General features: G+C 52.8%; 5 protein-coding genes across 5 annotated transcripts; 2 read left to right on the forward strand and 3 right to left on the reverse strand.

Moving 5' to 3' along the window:
• Window positions 1-3,327: 3,327 nt before the first annotated feature.
• J4E93_009385 (uncharacterized protein) lies at window positions 3,328-3,685 on the reverse strand (the record flags this gene model as incomplete). Its single annotated transcript, XM_049347278.1, has 2 exons — window positions 3,328-3,558; window positions 3,605-3,685. The coding sequence occupies 2 exons, from the start codon at window positions 3,683-3,685 to the stop codon at window positions 3,328-3,330; spliced, it is 312 nt and encodes a 103-aa protein (XP_049195546.1).
• A 2,948-nt stretch (window positions 3,686-6,633) lies between these two features.
• Window positions 6,634-7,897, forward strand: J4E93_009386 (uncharacterized protein; the record flags this gene model as incomplete). The annotated part of the gene is made up of 2 exons (XM_049347279.1): window positions 6,634-6,856; window positions 6,906-7,897. 2 exons carry the CDS (start codon window positions 6,634-6,636, stop codon window positions 7,895-7,897), a joined length of 1,215 nt encoding a protein of 404 aa, XP_049195547.1.
• Window positions 7,898-8,643: 746 nt separating this feature from the next.
• On the forward strand, window positions 8,644-11,824 carry J4E93_009387 (uncharacterized protein; the record flags this gene model as incomplete). Its single annotated transcript, XM_049347280.1, has 3 exons — window positions 8,644-9,436; window positions 9,716-11,067; window positions 11,150-11,824. 3 exons carry the CDS (start codon window positions 8,644-8,646, stop codon window positions 11,822-11,824), a joined length of 2,820 nt encoding a protein of 939 aa, XP_049195548.1.
• A 4,482-nt stretch (window positions 11,825-16,306) lies between these two features.
• Window positions 16,307-17,087, reverse strand: EGD2 (GAL4 enhancer protein; the record flags this gene model as incomplete). Its single annotated transcript, XM_049347281.1, has 3 exons — window positions 16,307-16,637; window positions 16,688-16,746; window positions 16,851-17,087. The coding sequence occupies 3 exons, from the start codon at window positions 17,085-17,087 to the stop codon at window positions 16,307-16,309; spliced, it is 627 nt and encodes a 208-aa protein (XP_049195549.1).
• Window positions 17,088-17,569: 482 nt separating this feature from the next.
• J4E93_009389 (uncharacterized protein) lies at window positions 17,570-20,592 on the reverse strand (the record flags this gene model as incomplete). The annotated part of the gene is made up of 4 exons (XM_049347282.1): window positions 17,570-17,626; window positions 17,725-17,982; window positions 18,034-18,173; window positions 19,395-20,592. 4 exons carry the CDS (start codon window positions 20,590-20,592, stop codon window positions 17,570-17,572), a joined length of 1,653 nt encoding a protein of 550 aa, XP_049195550.1.
• Between the last annotated feature and the right edge of the window lie 248 nt (window positions 20,593-20,840).

Below are 20,840 nucleotides of genomic sequence, written 5' to 3' on the forward strand. Positions count from 1 at the left end.
AACTCTTCTCGGACTTCATGACTTGACTTGAACGGACGTGATGTTATTTTGATCAATGTAAGCGACAATGTTGTGGCCAGTACACGTTCAGGGAGTAGATTGTTCCAAGAGTCAGAGATCTTCTTTTGTCAAATACTATTTAGTCTGTATTGTGTTGTGAGAAACGTTACAAGCACCATGCTCAGTTGAGTCTACCTATGAAGACACAAAAGTTTCACATGCAAGTCTGTGATCACTACAGTATCTTCACGACTGCATTGTCTGGCGCCATGGTATGGGTACTTGGGGGTCTTGTGCTTCTCACTTCAATATCGGCACGATGCGTGTCTTCGATGTATGCGACCATGACAGCACACCCTGGCACGGTTGGCGGCTGGCGGCTAAGGCTCTCAGTACCGTATGTGTGGCGTGATGCATCTGGACATGGTAGAGCGGAGGAGCTCAAGCGATTAGCCCGATCTAACGGCGCCAATCGTCTGAATGAGGACTGAGAAGGTCTGAAGCGACGATTCATGTATCGCCGGTATTGCAGCAGACAGCTCAAGACATGTATCCTTGGACAGGCCCTGCCCCTTGTACTACGACGTGGCTGTAGCAATACATGTCCTGCAAGACACAGCAGACAGCATGCATGAGGCTCCACTGTGGTACATCAAGCTGCGCCTGGCAGCTGTCCAGTCCAGCCTAACGGTATATGCTAAGCTCAGGCGGCTCGATAGCACTGCCTCATTCCAACCGAGAGTATATGGCCGTCGAGACCGCGCTACCGAGCGTATTCGCGTGATCGTAATGAGGTACGGGTGGAGCCGTCAATATAGGCACGGCGCGTTCGAGGTGGGTATGGTGGGTACATGTATGCAGTGAGCTGCATTCGATGACGGACGTAGGTCCGCTGCGCTGAGGGGTCACCGAGCTGTCCCCTTCGTTGCTACGATGAAGGCGCAGGTCGGAGGGACAAGATTTCTTGTGTCACTCCGCTGCACTACTGTTGTGTCACAACATGGACACTCGAGTCAACATACGATGCGTTTGTGAGTTCCACTTACTGCTGATGCTGGCGAGATCTCAGGCGCGAGGCACATAGTCACCAGTACCCAGCAATCTCGTCTCGACGGCCACGGCGCACTGACAAGGTTTCCTTGGAAGGTCCCAGCAGGAAGCTCGCGAAAAGACCGTCAGCCCGCACGATGCAGCTTGAACTCTGACGGGAGAGTAGGGCCGGTGTTGAACCAGGCTACGGGAAAGGCAGCTGTCAAACGGCGGCTAGTGCTCCTTCCATTGTGGGTCTTGGCTGCTCACCAGAGTGAACGACTCTTGGGCAAACAACGGAGCCTCCTGCACAGGAACAGAACTGATTAGTACAACGGATGTTCTGCACTAAGCTGCAGTGAAGCCTTGATCCGTCATTAGTACTGTCTTGGGTGCGCGACGTCTAGCGCCGTCGTCAGAAGGCTCGGCTCGGTTGAGAAAGCTCTGGCAAAGCCTCTTGACCTTGCTGAATCTAGTTTTCGACCGATCTGAGAGGCGCTGCAGCTCTCTTTACTGGTGTTGAGATGCAGGAGGCTGAGAGACGCGGTACAGCGATGCGGGTAGTGGCGACTGTGCCCCCTTGTCTACTCCGTGTGAGACGCGTGATAGTGGTATGCATTCCGCGTGTCGCAGTCGTATCTCGGACACGGGGGGATGTAGAGAGTACAGGAGGCTGTTGTGTACAAGAGTTTGAAGATGAGAAGTGGGTGTGGCTGCCCTTTGACATGGATGAGGCAAGTACTAGTTGCTAGGGTACCATACTTTGGAGGCAGTCACGTCGGACATGTTCTGTCTCCAGTGCTCACAACCTTTCACCCTCTTCATCAAGCTGTCATCCGGCTCGGTATCATCATCTACGATGCCATATCTTTTAGTCACCTCCAACACGATGGCGTGGGTGCCATACAGACGTGCGACTCCCCTCTGATGTCACGACGCTCCCGCATACGCTCCTCGGCCAGCAAGCAAGCATTGAACCTTCACGCCGGTAGCTTCTTCGGGCTTGCAAGCTCGGAAGTCCAGAGATGGCCGACCAACTCTGCAGGCCATGATTATCCATTACTCACGCTTCCAGCGATGGCCAGGATTGCTACGCTGATGAACCACATCCATCTGACAAGCGGGTTGAGCAGCTCATGAGGCAGTAGGAGCATCTAAAGATCGATGAGCCTAGCCGACCTCGGAAAGACACACCGATGAGCTGCCCTCAGCTGCGTCATACAAGACCGCTTCGCCCACTCGCTCCACGACTCGACGCTTAGCGACCCTTACCCTGCGACGCTGGCCCACACGAAATACACGAGAGACTTTATCTTCCATCGTTAGCAGCGAATGAGTATACCTCGTTGGAACAACAAGAAACGAAATCTGATAGCGTCCAACACTAGAATGCATTGTTCCTAGATTGAGACATGCGAAAGGGCAGCGTCGAGAAGGAAACGCCAAAAGAAACCGGAGAAAATGCCATGCGCGGTCTAGAACCGTCATTATTTCCGACTCTTTCGAGATTGGGCTGTATGCACAATGCACGAGGACGGAAAAGCCACGACGCCAAGGCCAAATGCACGCTGCGTGCCAATCAACAATGAGTAGCCAGCGTCGGGGAATTGAGACGTGTGGGAAGCTGCAGGTACATGGAAAAGCAAGCAAGAGACATTGGAAGTAGGCAAATACCGGATTGGGCAGCGCACGACACCCCCAGCACTGCCCAAGCTACGTACCAGAGCACTATACACAACCCCGAGTCGAGCCCGCTCGGTGTAGCCGCATGGAACGCTGCGGTTGTATAGTCCGCTTCGCTCGACGCGATATCTCTTGCCGATGCGTCTCCTCGAAGCCCCCACAACGATCGCACAAAGATAGCTTGCTGGATCCTATGGCGCTCCGTCTCCTCATGAGGTGGTTTCGCTAGTTTGCTCTTTCCTCGCTATCCATACCGCGCTTTGCGGTCTGGGGTATCAGGCTCGAATACCAAATATTCGTCGGGTGTTCCTGTTCTCGACTTTGAACGCGCGCTGTGAAAGACAAATCTCCTCCCGGGGGCTTGGGATTTACACATCCCGTATTGGATCGTATGGGCGAGTTTCGCTTGGTGAATACTCCGTTCGTTGTGGGCTCGATGACTGAACGCTGCTGTCCGGAGGCGATTGGGCTGTCTGGACTTGTATTGGTGACCCCGATCCTGACCCTGAGCTCGTGCCTGGCATCCCTTGTAGCATGCTGCCGGCTTCTGCAAAGTCATTTGAATCAGCTAATGTACTTGTATAGGGCTTCACCGTAGCCGACCGCTACCTCGAGTCACCAGAGTTGGGCACAAATGCACATACCATATTTCCGCTGGATGTCTCGGAGCAACTGCGACACCCGCCACTTCAGGATGATCATCTCGACAGGTGGGATACCTTCAGCACTCAGGCGGGCGTTGATCCTCTCCAGCATTTGTTCTTTCTCGTTCGCGGGGATGAGGATCCATCTTTTCCAGTCAGGGTGCGCCTCTGCAAGCTGCCTGGCCTCGTCTTTGGTTATGAACTAGTCCCATTAGCCAAGCATACCCTTGCGACAAGAGTAGACCTACGTAGAATCGGTCCCATTGTTCCTGGCTGTGGTTTGCAGCTGTTCGGGCCTCTTGGACCGTCGCATTTATCCGAATACTCATGGCGACTGGACGACCTGGGGACAACGAACGACGCTTAAAGAAAGCCTGCTAGTTTCTGGAATCACAGGAAGCAAGAGGAGCGGGAGATTTTAGGGCACCGCGGTCTACCCCCCGCTTCCGCCTAGTCTTGGCAGGATTTTGTTTTGAGGGAGGCTGAGGTGAGGAACTGTGACGGTGCTCGCAGGGCTCGGGCCTTAGAAAGTCGGAATCGGCGGTGGCTGAAATGCTTGTGCGTCATTCTCCAAAGGATGTCATTGGCAGAAAGCACTTCGAGTAAGAACGGCAATTTCTCATGTCTATTGTTTTTCCACGAACCTCCTGGCAGACGTTGGTTCTCGTGTCATATCGCCCTGGTGGTGGGCCTCCGACGAAGGACGATCAGCTTTTGCTGTCAAATTTCATGCCGTACGCCCATCTGAACGTTCCAGCACGGACATTCGGTAGTCTTCGGCAACACCACGTTCAGTAATTCCATGAACGATGCGATTGCTTTTCCAATCGCAGCCGCTCTTAACGAACACGCGTCGTACAAATACAATATAGGTCATTCAGGAATTCAGCACCAGGCGACCGGTCACGCATGGTTTCGCCTGACCAACACGAAGATTATTCAGGAGGTGCGGCATCCTTGCAAATAAGAGGCCTCTGCCGCAGCCGAGCGCGGAAAATTCGATACTGTACGCGTTCGGCCGCTATGGTCGATCAACCGTGTACGCGGACCCGGGGTCAGACTCGATAGTCCAGGTCACATTTCCGGCCCTAACCGGCCCGAGCCTCAATGTGCAGCACGTTCCAGGGCTATCCTAGAGAGCTGATGTGTGGGATGCTATACCACAACGCTTTGCTTTGCCCTCTTGTCTCAATTTTCAAAAGCCAGATCCTCAAATTTGGGTCTGAAACGTACCCCAGGGCAGACCTCTCCTTGCTTCATCTAGTACGACGTCCCTGCTCATATCCTCTTCTGGTTCCAACGGCGACACTGCGGGGCACTAACTGGAACGGCAAGTTACGCCGTGCGCTTTCGACTTCGAGTTCCCACGTCTTACGCGCCTCGCGTGGGACTGAGACATGCAACACCAGACTCGTGGTCATCGTTCCCAACGCTGCCTGTACTTCGGTTACGCCACGCGACGGCACTAGCTCAGATCTTAGTTCTGTGTACCGCTACACAAGGTCAGCTCTGCAGCCCATAAGCAAGATGCGGGTTGCACGGCATGGAAAACAATGCGCGACCGCTGCCAGATCAAGGTCGACCGCATCATCGAGCATGCGACTGTCTGTATGCATATTCCGAGTTGGAAAGGCGCCTACCGAAAAGAACCCCGACTCCGAGTGTTTGTCCCACTATTGGATGACTCGCCATCTTTCACCGCCCACGTCAGGTTACTCACCGGTGGTTGCTCACTATCGCGATCTGACTTGCTGACAGTTGGCGGCGTCGTTGACGTCCACCGTGTTGTATAGCTCCAAACTACCCCCACACTAGGCGTCCGTACCACACGGTTGCATCTGCCATGCCATCACCGCCCGGATCAAACTGCTCGACTAAGGCCTGCAATCCAGACCACTTGGTGCAGAGTTGGGCGCCTTCGTTACGAACGACACGCCGTCAGCAAATCTCCTCAAGTTACGCCATGCATGTTGGTTTTCAGAAAGCAAGAAAAAGGATGAAATAACAGGGTGGATCTGATCCAAGCACCGTTCTCGCGACCGTTAGCGTGGAGATAGAAGGACCAAACTACGCCATCGCTATCCTTGCCTTGGTCCCTCGACACGAAGTGCCGTAGTGGTTCAGTAGTACATGGGTTCGGCGCCAATCATTGGTATTACATTGACATGGTTTGGCCCATATCACTTCATGGCATATGAAATGGAAGGACCAGCACTAACACATCTCAGCTCCAGGACATGCAGGCAGACTTTGTACGCGCACGTGCGTTGCTGCAGCCCTATGCTCGACATGACCCAGGCAAAGCGAGCGGCAGGGCAAAGTCGGGATAAAAGCTTTCTTCTTCTCAACGACTTCTCCCGTTCTCCCTAATATTATCCGAACGCTGGGTTTGCTTGCTTTTACAGCGGGCGACTGCCGATTAATCAATTTCATTATCGTCTTAAGACCGCATTGGACCTGGTACTCCTTGTTGGCGTTATCGTTTGAACGATCTCTGTTGCTTGCTAGTCATCTCTCGCTTTCGCTTTCTCTTCGTCACTCTATCTTTTTTCATATCTGGAGATCCTTACTAATCCTGGATTCAAATGTCGGCGTGTTGCTTAGTCTCATCACATCTCCGCGCGCAACGGACGTTTGTATGTCTCCACCAAAGCTCCACTCAAAGCCAAGGCTGTGCGTTTCTAAACATCAAGATCGATGAACATGATGAAGATGGCTCCTTAGGCAGCCGAAGAGCTTCGGGCGAACCGGAACTGCAACTCACCCAGCGGGCTCGCGAACTTTTCTTTAGTTACTTACTAAAAGTCATTACAACCTCTCCTACTATCTCGCTTTTCTCGCGTCGTTATCAGTTGTTTCGTTTCATCAGCACCTCCATTGCCGGGTATGATCCTTGTTTCGTTGATGCTGGTTCATCGGAAAGTTTGTGCCGAATACATTGCATGGTTTGTTAGCCGCGGCGAAATTCAGCAACTTTGCCTTCGCAGATGTTATATGCTCTGCGCAGCCGTCGCAATTACTGATCTTTGTCCTTCGCACATTCCTAGATATATGAAAATTTACTAGATATGGTGCGGCAGCTGGCGCTCCGTTGCATTTGTGCCAGGTACGGTAATTGAGAGGAAGCCCCTTCGTCTTTAGTGCACCAATTGCGATCATGCTAGGATCTTGGCTACTATATTACCCCACAACTAGAGACGCTCCGAGGCACGATTGCCGTATGATCCAGTTCAAAGCGGAAAGCCTTATGCCGCTATGCTTCGGGTAAGTATCTGTCATGGTCGCGACGGATTCCTATAAGTTCTTTGGCCGCGAGCGCTATCTAGTGATGGCAGAACTCTTACCGACAGCGAAGTTCTGTTTCAGCATCATGAAAATACTCTCGATACTTTCCCTAGGCGCGGCTGTGGCAGCGCTCCCCTCAGCAGTGGATCTCACCCCGCGAGCCTCCATTTCAAAAGTCGACGGCCTCAAGTTCAACATCGATGGAGTAACCAAGTGTAAGTCTACAGAGCTTAGAGACCCCCTCAGTACTTACGTTATCCTCAGACTATGCAGGAACCAACTCTTACTGGATCCCTTTCCTCACAAATGATAACGATGTCGACGTAATCATGGGCCACCTGGCCAACTCAGGTCAGAAGATACTCAGAATATGGGGATTCAACGATGTCAAAACCATTCCAGATCCCGGGACAGTATACTTCCAGTCCTTCTCTGGATCTACCGCCACGATCAACACAGGCGCAAATGGTCTTCAGCGCCTCGACGCCGTAGTCAAGGCTGCGGAAAAACACGGCATCAAACTCATCATCAACTTTGTGAACAACTGGACCGACTACGGGGGTATGGCCGCCTACTTTTCCGCGTGCGGTGTAATCAGCAATGCGCAATGGTACACGGCAACCAAATGCCAGACCATGTACCAGGCGTACATCAAAGCTGTCATTTCGCGTTATCGCAACTCCAACGCTGTGTTCGCGTGGGAACTGGCCAATGAACCGCGCTGCAGTCTCTGCCAGGCATCTGTCCTCACGAACTGGATCCGCGAAACGAGTGACTACATCCGCTCTCTCGACTCAGACCACATGATCACCGTGGGCGATGAAGGTTTCGGTCTTTCAGGCGACGGCTCCTACCCCTACCAGTATACTGAAGGCATAGACTGGGAAGCGAATTTGAGATTGGGCAACATAAGTTTCGGCACCTTCCATCTGTACCCGGATAGCTGGGGCGTGAGCAATTCGTTTGGCGACGGCTGGATTGAAGCGCATGCTCAGATCTGTGAAAAGATTAACAAGCCGTGTCTGTTTGAGGAATACGGAGTGCCCAAGAAGGAGGATCACTGTCCTGTGGAGGGGGGCTGGCAGAAGACCAGTTTGGCGTTGAGGGATAGTGGAATGGCGGCGGATCTGTTTTGGCAGCTGGGGGACACGGTGCAGAGTACGGGGCAGTTGACGCATGATGATGGGCATACGGTCTATTATGGGAGTGCGGATTGGGAGTGTTTGGTTGATGAGCATGTTAAGGCCATAGGGTAGAATGCAGGCGGGGACTCAGTGTACGTGCTTTCCTTAGCTCACGACGCGACGCGTGGAGCCTCAGTTTGCGGGGAGGGGCTGAACCCCAACACTCCACCGTGTACCACATCACCAAACCCGATTGATTCCCCCCAAGGGTTGTCACGCATCACCAGACCCATTGAGACACCCTGATATCGTCTGCCTACAGCTTGGCCATGATTGTTTGTATCGCTGCGCAGGGCATGTTGCAAACTGCAGAAGGAGACACAAGCTTCGTTAAGCTTGCCGAACGGCGAGACATGCTCACAAAGCGCAAGCAGCAGTGATTGACAGCTGCGCATTCGCTACCGGTTAGAAGAGGCACTATGGAGACTATGGACCACTACGAGGCACAGCAGAGTGGTCTGGATGTAGTTTGGGGGCCATAATCAAGCGCCACAAGCGAACAGCTTGCAGCCGCCCAGAGACAGCTGAACGTGCGTGCGACCGCAGCGGACAGTCGGGTCATCCCTTGAGGCCTTATTCCTCAGGCTTTTCGCCGACTAACCTTGCGATGTCGTCTCTCTTCTTTGCGACAGTTCAATTCCTTCCTCCCCTGTCGTGAATTCCCCCCGTCGCATCCAAGCTGAGCCGCTCACCTGCAGCCCCAGGTCATACAAACGCGGCCTCACGCAGCCTCCCGCCAATACCGACCGCAAGAGCACTATAAGAAGAGAAGGCTGAAACGTAGGCAACAACAAGAGGGGCGCAATACGCTAGGCATCATGGTCGACCGTCGGCCGCTTATGCAGGAGTCCTCGGACCTCTCTGAGAGCTCAGACAACACGCCCGCCCTGCCTTCGCTCGGCTTCTCCAGCAACTCCCATACTCTCGGGCTGACTACCCCGCCGCCTGCGCGACCGCACTACGCACGGCTCCAGAGCGATACCACCGCCGTCGGTCGCAACACACCAAGCATCGTACAGGAGGAGGACGAGGAGGAAGATATCGCAGACAGCTTCCAGCGCGGCAAGGACAGTGGTCTGGGCATAGCAACATCCCCTGTTGCGACAACGCAGACAGCCAGGCGCGTTAGCATACAACCCATCCCGCGACGAGCCGTCGGTCCTGGCCCCAAGAGCCCGCCCACAAAGAGCCCCGCCGCTTTCTCGCCTCTGGGCTCAGCCGACCCGTACTTTGGAGGCTTCCCCAAGAGCTCCAATGAGTCCACACCCGATCTACGACGAGACAGGTTCAGCCCCGACGTTGGCAGAGCGAGTCCCGACGTCGGCACATACGAAGAGTTTCGGCACGGCATACTGAAGAACGCAAAGCAAAGCAACAGCAGTATAAACGAATACGAAACATACATACATTCCGCTGATACCGATGGACTCCGAGGCGGCGGCGCCGCTCCCTCGATCAAGTCGGCATACGAGAATGACTTTCGCCCAACTCATGAATGCGCGACTACACGGGACTTTTACCACCCGCGCTTTACCTGGCTCAACCTGTCTTTGATCGTCATATCGCTGTTCTCGTGCTTGTTCTCTGGCATCTTCTTGGCTCTGGCTATTCGTGCTCCTCATTATGGGCGCCGCATTACTAGTCATGGACCTATTACGCCAGCTGATGCTATTCTACTGACTACGGTCATGGCGAAGCTTATTGAGTTGTCTTTTGTGACGGCTTTTGTGGCTTTCCTTGGGCAGGTGCTTAGTCGGAGGGCGTTCATGAAGGATCATGGGAGGGGGGTTACGTTGTCGGAACTTAGTATGTGGAGGTGGGTCGTTCAACCAGGTAAGCAATTTCCCTGTATGAATCGCACGTGAAACGTGCTCTGACCTTTTAATATAGGCACTTTGATCACCCATTGGGAGACTGCAAAGTATGCTGGGCTGTCCTTTCTGGGCATACTGAGTTTGCTGAGCGCTGTTCTAGCGACGCTTTACTCATCTGCAGCTGCTGCGACTGTTCAGCCTATGCTAAGAGATGGTAATTGGGATAATGGTCTGGTATTGGCTGGTCGCGTCAAAAGCGACTTCGCAAACATCAACTACCTTAAGGAAATGTGTCAAACGCCCATTCGAACCGACAAGAATGCCCAAGGAGAAACTTGCCTACAAATGGAACACGCTGGCCAAGGATACCACAACTTCCAGCGCTACCTCTCGGATTGGGATCTGTCAGCCCGGAATGGTAACGGCACTTCAGTCCAGAAGTTACGACCCCAAGGCTTTGGGCTTCTGTACGAAAACACTACGGTCACTGGACAGTGGATCGACATCGTCAACACTACTGAGGTGTCCCAGAAGCACGGTAGAGTTATCAACAACGTAACAATGGCAATGCCCCACTCAGGCGTCTTCGCTGCTGCCCGCGACCAAAGAAACGGGATTTTGCAACCTGAAGAGCTAAACTCCGAGGGAACTTACTCGTTGCGCGCTTCAGTACCGTCGCCAGTATTGAACGTACTGTGCGTAAACATGAACGAGACAGAGCTAGAGCCTATTGTATACGACGCCTGGAACGATTATGAGGTTGTCGATCTTCTTTCTTGGGGAAACGTTCCTGGTATCAGGGACAACGCAACCACAACCAACAAGACCGTGGTGGATGAAATCTTCGGCTGGGACGTGAATGACACAACAACCACGAAGAACTGGCCGCCCGTCTTCGGCAAATACCCCTTGCCTTTCAACACAATCATGAACCACACTAGCTTTGCCTGGGGACGATCCGCAATCTACCTGTTAGGACAAGGAGGACCAGATGATGTTGGCATGGATGGGACAGGCATCTTCTCATTGTGCAAGCTACACCTCACGGTGAGACCAGGATGCAGTACACGTCATAACGTCACAGGTTCTGGCGCCACCATGGAGGCACTTTGCGAAGATCCCAACGACAAAAAGGCCTTCGTCGAGACAGGAGACGAAGTTAGCGTTAACACAAAGGGCGTGGCTAATTGGCGCGACATAGGTACTGACTGGGCCAACAGTCTATCACTCGGCACAGGCCTCATGGATGCCAATGCGAGTACTTCCAGACTTCTGACACAGTTGGTGTTGAAGCCCACCAATCCGGATCCAGAAAACCTTCAGGTTGACCTAAGCAATGCGATACCCAGTCTAGGAGAGGCTCTTGCAGTTTTGGCGGGATGTACTCTGCTGTTGAGTATGGTGGATACGCCTTTTGTGACATTCTGGGTACGTATCTCTTTTGTCTTCCATTGTTGGCATCTCGCAGCTTCTTGCCCTCTGCAAGCTGACTCGCTGACCCAAACCACAGAACTATTCCCACCCCATGCTCGACGAGTACCAAACGCAATACTTCAATGCCTCACTCAAAGCCCAACAATACGCATCCGGGGGCATGCCCGGCGCTTCCAAGGCATGGGTACTCATCCTTGCTCTCGTCTTCGCCATGAACGTCTTCGTCCTCATCTACTTCATCTTCCACCGCGGCCTGGTAACGGACTTTTGCGAACCGCCCAACCTCTTCGCTCTCGCCGTCAACTCGCCCCCGTCGCACGTCCTCGCCGGCTCCTGTGGCGGCGGCCCAGAAGGCAAACAATACATGGTGAATTGGTTTGTAAACCACGAGGGCAACCACTTATACATGGAACCAGGCGAGAAATCGCATCTCCTCGGTGGCCACAGCCACGGCCAGCCGCACGTACACATGCATGCCCATACCCACGGCCCGATACACGAAGCTGCCCCGAGAGAGGTCAAAGGTGTTAACGGCTTCTTCGCCCAGATAGGCGAAACAGTCAAGCGCAGATTCAGTATGAGAGAGCGCTCTGCGCCGACTAAGCTTCGGCCTGCTAGTGCGGTGGAGAGTCTCAGACCCCCTGTGACTGTGAGGCCCGGGAGTATAGCGTCGGATTATGAGATGGAGGATGGGCAGACGAGGACGTCGAGGCAGTATCAGAAGTTGGCGAAGAGGAGGAGTATGCTTTGAGCTTTTTTGGCTTGGGTGGTTACGTAATGTTTATATGTAATGAATGTTTAGATGATGCTCACGTCTACTATCGAATGATCAGCACTTACAATGTCTCTGGCAATAACCTCCGCGCTGGGAAGTAGGAAAAAGAAGCTTATCGTGAACCGCTCGTAGTTGTTTACTTCATGGTGCTCATACAAACAAAACGACCTAGGATAAGGGCGGAGGTACTAGAGACCCCCTTGCCGGACAGCATTATGCGACACGCACTGGCGTGAAACAGTCCATGCGCTTCGATATTGGCGCGTTGAGGGAATATATTGGTAGGTGATCAGATGGTCGACGTTACAGTCTACGGACTCGCTTTCCATCAACCTCTCATACCGGTCGCTGACACTCCCTTCCACCTCATCCGTCATCGCTTTATACGGTCTGTGTAGTTTAGAGAAGTCGTAGCAGTGTTGAGATCAGGTAGGCTTACTCCTCTGCCCGATCCGCCATCCATTGGCTGTTCTTGACCACTGGGTTGCTTTGGCTGTCGCTTTTTAGTGTCATGACAGGAAGCTTCAACTAATCATTGCGGACCTTGTAGCCCCCGTCGAGAGTTTGGTGATCGCCGGAAGTTTTTGGCTATCGACGCTTAGTTTCGTGTCGTGAGAACGCGATTGAACATGTGCGAACCTTGTAACCTCCATCTCCGGGATTGCCACCATCTGGGCCGGGGGTCTTTGGCTGTAGCTGATCAGAACTAGAGTTTCTAGTGAACGATTGATGCCGGAATAGCCCATATTCGAGCACCAAGCTAGGTTCAATGACCCTTGTCGACTCTTAATGGTGCTGTGATGGAATATTTATACCTTTCTTTCGTAGGAAGCCATATCAAAGCTACTAGCTCACTGAAGCTCAAGGAATGACGAGGCCTAAAGTAACGATAGGGATGAATGTTTCCGAGAGATGGTAGGAACGAAAGATGCTATCCGAAAACGATGGATAGCACGGCACTCTTATCCATGAACTCACGAACGGGAAGCGACCTCGGCTTTGAGCAGCTGATAAGGCATCCGTATACACTAGCATCCAGCCAAGAGACCTGCTGACGGCTATTCGTTCAAAACTTCACCGATGAGATATCCACCAGTGGACAAGGCTGGCCCTTTGCCCTATCACCGTGGCACGAGATACACATACCCCGCTCTCGTAGGCGGATCTTGCGGCCTGCATAGTACGTGAAGGCTTAAATTCCAGGATTGTAGCCTATAATGCTCGAGGAAGGAGCGGTGTGGCTCCTTGTAAAAGCGACGTTCTTTGCTGTCGGAGTGACGAGTGGCGAGACGGTCCGATGAATGTCGAGCGTCGAGACATATGCGATAATCTAATACTGGTGCTGTGAGTGTGACAGACAATGGAGGTCAGAGATCATGTTCGGGGGCGTGGCAGGTGGTATTGTTATTGGAATAGAGCTAAGTAAGGTCAGATCAGTCAGAAAGACATATGTCACGATCATTCTCTGGGGTGCGTCGTGAATGGCAGGCCAGTGGCCCTGCGCCTTAACAGAAGTCTAAACGAGGTATGCCAAAAGAGCTTAATATGTAAAGAGATCTACATCGCCAGCGTATAAATGAGTGTACGTAGTAAAAGACCGCAACGAAAGACACATAAACAACACAAAAACCTACACGATACCCCCGATAGCGATCAACGCCATCTTCCACACACACCCCAACCTCCCCAGCATTCCCACCTTCTCATCGCGCCGGCGGCTGTGTCCAACGCCCCAACATCTGTCCAAGCGCCCAATTCCATTCATTAACAAAAGCATTTGTGAGCTGCGTGATCTGATCCGCAGACGGCGTCTGGCCCGCCCACATAGCCGGCTGCGACGCCTGATAGCGCGCATAGTAGGGGAGAAGCTGGCTTTGAAGATGTCAACAGATGCATTGGTAAGCAGGTGTATGTTTTGGCAAACGTACTCGGTCTGTACCTTGTTCAGAACCAACCAACACAAATTCCATGAGCGGTTGCTTGCGGGATCGGCGTAGACGCGCCGTTTTGCTTCGTCTAGGCAGTCGGAGCTATGAGTGGGTTAGCTCGTGCATTGGGATATGTTTTGTCCTTTTTTGAATGCATGTTGGGCGGCTTACCTGAAAGGGTAGTTCCTAGTCAGTCCGCGTAGTTCCGTCAACAAGCCATGCGACTCGACATAGTACTTCCCTAATACATACAGTCAGTCGTCATTTGTAGCAGCTAATCGTGTGAATGTTTACAAGCCGCCGTCATCGGCTCACTGCAGTCCGGTGTACCGAGCTTAGCAAAAGCCTGCTCAACACGGACGAGTTCAACGATGGTGTTGAACTGGTGGGATCGGAGCGCTTGAATGTATTGTGCCTTCTCGGCCTGTGGGAGTTTAGTATCCGGGAAATCGGTGTTGACGGTTATAGAGCGGATTGGGACGTACGGAGGTGATCTTTCGACTGGAAGACATCCTTGCGAACTGTGGTACCCGATATCTACGTGCTGATGGGTGATAGTATTCGCTGTGGTTGGTACTGGTAGAAGATGTAGGATCAATGGACATGTAATAGCAAGTGAAAAGCGAGCTGGACTGGATGGATGGTATCGAAGTTGATGCAGGAGGAAGTGTGAGAAGAACGACTTGCTGTGATGAGTCCATCGATTGTTGGAGAACGTTAGAGCGTTATATAGATATTTCCAGTGCTGATGCTGTCGTAGTGAGTGACCCTCTCAGCTATAGTCATCCCATAGCCAATGTATGTGTCGTGAGGCATCCACGGTGAGCCACATGCAAGAAGGCCTCATGGGAATGAGTTCAGCTCTCGACGCCATATCGTCATAAGAAGTTGTAGGCTTCCCAAACAACAGCGCCAAGGGTGAAGAAGGCAGCTGTGAATTGTCGAATGCGGAAGCATCAAGTAAGATTGAGAATCCTTTGAGGAGATATGAGATAACCATCGTCCCTTTAGGCCTCCGTGCGTTCGATGTAGGTCCGATAGTGCTAGCATTGTCTTCTTGATAGGCCAGTTTTCTTGCAGCAATGGGTCTGCGACACATCAAACACAAGTGCTGTGGTCAGATTATGGGCCATGAACAAGGGCTATGTGACTTGGTCATGGCTCTCGCGGCCCGGTCGATCTGAGTGCAAGAGCCTTTGTAAAAATACTGTGATAATACCAGCCACATTCTTGATGCCGAGAGTTTGGATTGATCACTCATTGGCCGTCTATTCGACATGTCACTGACCGTATAAGCAAGAGTGGATCGCTTGACCCTAGCAGCGTTTTCAAAACCATCATCGCCGTTGCACATTGCGTAGAATATTGTGTATCAGGTAAGTGCCATGCTGAGGACTAACGCGCAGCTTGGTAGCTGAGCTCGATGTTGTCGATGTGTGGAGTGGGTAGGTAGGCGCAATCTTAACGGAGAGTGCGAAACACGTTCGGAAAGTCAACTTTCCGTTGTATATCTGGGTATTTCGACACAACGAGAAAGAAGCTAACCAGAATATGCCGTGAGGCTGAGGCTGATTCCCTATATCTGTGCTGACGATGGAAGAGTTCATGGGATCCGGATTTGTCCGCTGTGGCTGGTTAGCTTGTGGCTGAGTATCGCACCCTCGCCAACTTCACCGCTATTGCCTCGCAATCCTCACGCAATTCACGATTGCTAACAGCACTGCTCCCGGATAGCTTTCTTTCCGAGGGGTACCTGACAAAGCCGCTGCTGAGAAACCGCGCGTTTAGCATTCCGCGTTCCACGTTTGGAAATGTCCTTGGACGTCACGATCCCCATCTCACCAGCCACGGCATAAGCACGACGTTGACCCTCAGTCTCGGGACCCGCGATCCTGGAAAAGGCATATCAATCTGGACAAATCTATTGCGATTGATTAAAGCCATTGGTAGCCATCACTCAGCACACGCATATTGGCCCTTGAGGCTGTATGGGCTTGTCAGCAGCTCTACGTCAGAAAGAGCCTCAAGACACATGAACTAGTATCGGAGTGCGCATGACTGGAAGCCGCCATGTTAAACTTCTGATGATCGACCGCTAGAAGGTATGCTTGTTGCATCTCACCTCATTCCGTAAGGCTGCTGTGCAGCTACCACAAGACTCAGAGTTGGGAGACCATATGCTCCAATAGAAGAAGGCCAAACTGCCAAGTGGTAGATGCAGTCGCTCGTCTGGCCCCATGAATAGTTCAGCTGCGTTGTGCCAGCCCCCATTCTGCCACTGCTTCGCGATCTCCCTTAGATCTTGCGATTGGAAGGTTTCTACACTGGTTAGCCCCTGGTTGCTCACGCATCTCGACACTGTAACAGTCATTGGACAACAAGCTTTCGAATGGACCGGACGGCCACCGATGATTCGTAAAGATTCATGTTGATAGATTCTTTTACATGAGCAGGCAGAAGTCTTTCGACTCCGCAGTGCGTTTCAAGTCGTCATCCACCTTTTACACCCAGACACCTAGACCCGAGTGGTCTATATGCTCAGCGCCATGATGGAGTTTACGATGTCGTTGTCGTTCTCCTTGAGGGCCTTGACGGCCTTCTTCCGCGAGACACTGGCCTGCTGCATGACGAGCTCGATGTCCTTGGCCTCAAGACCAGAGTCGTCGATCTCCTCATCGTCGTCCTCCTCTTCCTCCTCGTCCTTCTTGTCCTCGACAGCCTTGGCCTTGCCCTTGCCGGAGTCGTCGCCGTGGTCGTGACCGGCGTGGTCGTGGGGCGCGGACTCGCCCTGAGCGAGCTGCTGGGCGGCGGAGGCCTGGGCCTGGGCGTTCAAGTCCTCGATCTTGGCCTCACCGAAGATGCTGGTGCGGGGTCAGCAGGCGGCTTGTGCCATTGAGGGGCAGCGACTCACATCCAGGTGTTGCTTGAGGGCGACTTGTAGACGTCCGGCTGGTTGATAACAAACAGAACCTGGTAGGTGTGTTAGCCTGGTATCCGGAATGGTGTCTCTAGTCTGCCCGCATCTCTTGTTTGTTGACTGCAGCTCCCCCGCCAATTGCGCGGAAAGCACTCACGTTCTTCGGTCGGCGGAGGGTGACGCGTGTGATGCCGTCGATGTGCTTCAGGCCGAGCTTGGCAATGGCCTTGCGAGCCTTCTTCTCGTTGCGGGAGTGGACGGCGACGGAGGAGCCCGCGGGCACGTTGACCTCGCCCTCCTCGTTCTCAGACTCGTCGCTGGACTCATCCTCCTCGATCTGGACGTTCTTCTTCTCGGGCTCGTCGGGGAGCTCTTCAATGCGGGGGTTGGCCATTTTGTCGGTTTGTGGGTGACGGCAGGTGGTGGTGGTGCTGCAATATCGAGCGTCGCGGAGTTGGGGTCGGAGCTTCCAAAAATGATTTGTGGGCGGTTTAGCGCGGGCAGCTCTCACAATTGGCAATGACGCCCATCACAAGCAACAATTACTCTCACAGCCTATGTCGCGCAATTCACAAGGACGGGCATTTCAAAGGGGGTATCAAATTGCAATTCTAGTTGCACTGTTCGTGTGTGTTCATGAATTTGTGGATTGAACTCTCTTGCTACATGTGGAATGCATGCGAGAGCCGAGTAAACCGTTCCCAAACCGAATTGCACCGTGCCAAACATTGGACTTATTCGCCCTTAACCAGGCCTTGAATTTTTGAATGCCTTTGAGGTCGCCTTCGGAATGCTCATGAAATGCACGTCATGCCTCTATGCCACCTGCATGCAGCGATCACCACAACGCCTGTCTCCCGACAGCATCGAGACTACCTATGCCTTTGCGCTGGCGCGGATCTTGGCGAAGGTCTTCTGAACCTCGAAACGAGCCTGTGTTGTTGTTAGTCCATGTTCCCAATTCGCATCCGGTGCACCGCGTCTGGTCCGAACGGTCGCATTCGACGACACAGGTACAGGGCAGAACGTACCTGCTTCCTCATCTTCATGACCTTGAAGCGCTCAAAGTCGTTGAGTCCCCGCCTCTTCTGGATAGCCGCACGCTTCTTGGCCCATGAGCTCTCGTCGAACTTTTGCTGGACCTTGTGCTCCTCCCACTTCTTCGCGACGTGGCCGTTACCCGAGGCACGGGCAAGCTTGGGGATGACGATGGGTGTAAGGGAGAGTTTCGCAAGCGCGACTTCCTGGCGAGGGACAGGGGCCTTCTCGGAGGGACCTTGGAGGAGGACCTATGTCTGTGTGAGCCGCTGAACAGCACCCGGATCGCGAATTTTCCATACACGCTTGTGGTCGATGATCTCGACGATGACAGCGAGGCGGCCCTCGAATGCACCCTCGTTGAAGAGGACCACGCGGCCGACCTCTACCAGCCTCCAGGCACTCGTTGTAATTTCGGCGTCACCCATTTCGTCGATATGTGCTGCAAGAGAATGTTAGACGGGGAGACACGTGGAGGATTGCTGCGTCGAAAGCGTACCGGTCGGAAATAGGAGTCGGTGTTGATGTTCTTGTCGGGAGTAAGTAATGTCGGTCGGTGGAGGTTCGAAATTCAGTGTGAGGCCGGGGCCGTGCACAAGCGAAAGGCGCCTTGGCGCTAGCGCCGTCCTTAAAGTTTTCTGCGACCGCGCGACTTCCATCATCTCCTCCAGCACCGCGGGCGCCGCAGAAGCACCACGCTCAATTCGACAGCCGTCGCGACTTTGTGCAGTCGTCGACGTGGCTATTACGACCACTTTACTTCGCACCATGCGCTCTGCAGGTGCAGACACGACGGACGCGACATGCGCCGAGCTAAACTACTCCAAAGACCCATAGCTACGATCCAACACCAATAGCTCCACTGGTATGTCTCTCACCTCCACACTCCTCCCCCATCCTAGGATGACATAATTTGCGATTGAGCTCGGCGTCGGAGACCCTCGCCGGGGTCTCTTAACGGCGTCGAAGTCATGACATTCAATTTCTTACATATTCTGAGCTTGCTTTACCCATTCAGCTTCATCACCGCACCGAGTTTGCGACAAATGCTGACCAGAACAGACGCTTAGATACCCAGCCAACAGATGCCTGACATCCGACGTCGATGTCAGCCTACTCGTTACAAACTCACGTCGACATGCGACTGCAGTGCCGTCACTGCTCACGGCTATCATGTACAGGTCAGTACTTACTTCTTACATCACCGCCCCCACTCCCAATGATTACAACATGCAATAGATAGTATATGATTTCTATGATTACTATTTTATCACCAAGATCACTGAAGGGATCCACAAACACGCTCTGCTTGTTAACGCTTTGTTTCGATACAAGTCACTAACAAGCCTGCAGATAAACTCTCATGTGTACGCAAGTACGCTCAACATCGCTGCATGCTCCAACTGCGCGTTCTGTCTTCGAGTACAGCCATGCTTTCAGCCTTCTTCAATCAAGTTGGCTTGTCCGCATTGGTTACGCGCGCATGTAATGAAGGTGATCGAAACCGTGAAGAAATAGATTAGCACGATCAATGCAATCCGCGCGATATGCCAGACAGGTCGCAAAGGTAAGTGATATGTCGGCCGTGTAGGCAGGTTATTCGCTCTGTGATCTATCACATCTAGCTAGTCTCAATGAAGAAGTCAATCAACATCTGCATCACCTTCCGCGACTCTCTGCTCTGGTGTCGTCGCTCTCCTTCGTGTGATTTTCCTTCCGTAGTTTCGGTAAAGGTTCGTCAGCAACTCCCTCACCACGTCGTTGAATGCTGTCCTTGCGTCAAATTTGCTTCCACCGTACGGGAAGGGGACGATCTTGGACCAGTCGGCGTTATCTTCAAAGTAAAATTCGAGATCAAACGCGTCCGCCTCCTTGAGCATGGTCTTGAGCGTCACTCCCTTGTGACCGTTGACGTCTGCCCACGCCCACAGTGCAGGGTCGTAGAAATTTAACGTGTTCGACGCCTCTTCGGCGAGGATCTGTGCGTTGAAGAGTAGGTGTCGGATGATGTTGATGTCGCAACCGCAATGTATGACAGCATACTGCAGTAGCTCGGTAGTGATGCCTTTTTGCACACCCAACAGCACGGCAAGCGCTGCCACCGCGTGCTCATTACCCTCCTTGATCGCTTCTTTCATGCCCGATTTCGCCACTTCACCTGCCATACTACCCTCCCAATCGATCTCTCCAGTCAGGCTAACCAACACGTACAGTAGTGACGCTTTGTCCTCCGTCCATGGCCCATGCAGCAACTTTTCTGGTATGTGAAAGCCTTGCGCAAAAGCGAGGTGAGGGATCTTGGTGAACTTGTATGGCCATAGTCCGTCGAAGTAAGACACTCCGGGGATCGTAACTCCAGTAGCTTCCCAGGCCTTCCCGCGCAACTTGACCATGGCATCTTGTGCGCGCTGCACGTATTTCAAAAAGAAGTCGTAGGTAAAGAAATGGCAGGTCAGAATGTTGGACTGGAGTGAGGCATCGCTGGTGACGAGTCGGTCCCGATAGTTGGTGCGGTGATCGACGGTATGGAAGAAGGCCTGCATAGTGAAGCTCATCTCTATGGCGTGTGAGGAGAGTTTCGTGCCAAGATCCCGTGAGCAGCGTGGAAGCGCTGGATTCATGCTGTAAAGAAAGATCATTTCCAGCAATTCTGTGGGGAGTCCTTGGAGCGTCGGCATGGCGGGCTTATATTCTTTCTTCTTGCGGGCTGATTTCGTTTTCCGTTGGCGTTTGAGTTGAGATGTGGATGCTGAAGAGTTTTGTGCAGGTATGGTAAAAGGTTTACTTTTGGAGGCAGCAGCATATGCTGGGTGTAAGTACTTCCTCTTCTTGCCACGCACGATGATAGGTGTCAGTTCCATCGGCTACTTATGAGCGGCCGTTGCGACCAGGCAGCACTCAAAGGTAAGCCACTTTCGATTGCATGCAGCATGCACAAGGTAGATGGATCGGGAAAGGCTCCGCGTCACCTTTTGGAGATCGCACTGTGCGCCACGTTTTGGTGCACGGGCCCGGTGTGGCTTTGCCGCGGCGTTCCTGGATCTAGCGTTAGCTTTCCGCTCGTCTTCCTGTCGCATAAACAAAAGACCCCGAGGAGATTGACGCACCA

Source organism: Alternaria ventricosa (assembly GCF_023758065.1).
Source record: "Alternaria ventricosa strain BMP 2768 chromosome Unknown scaffold_21, whole genome shotgun sequence".
In the NCBI taxonomy this organism is placed as follows: Eukaryota; Fungi; Ascomycota; class Dothideomycetes; order Pleosporales; family Pleosporaceae; genus Alternaria; species Alternaria ventricosa.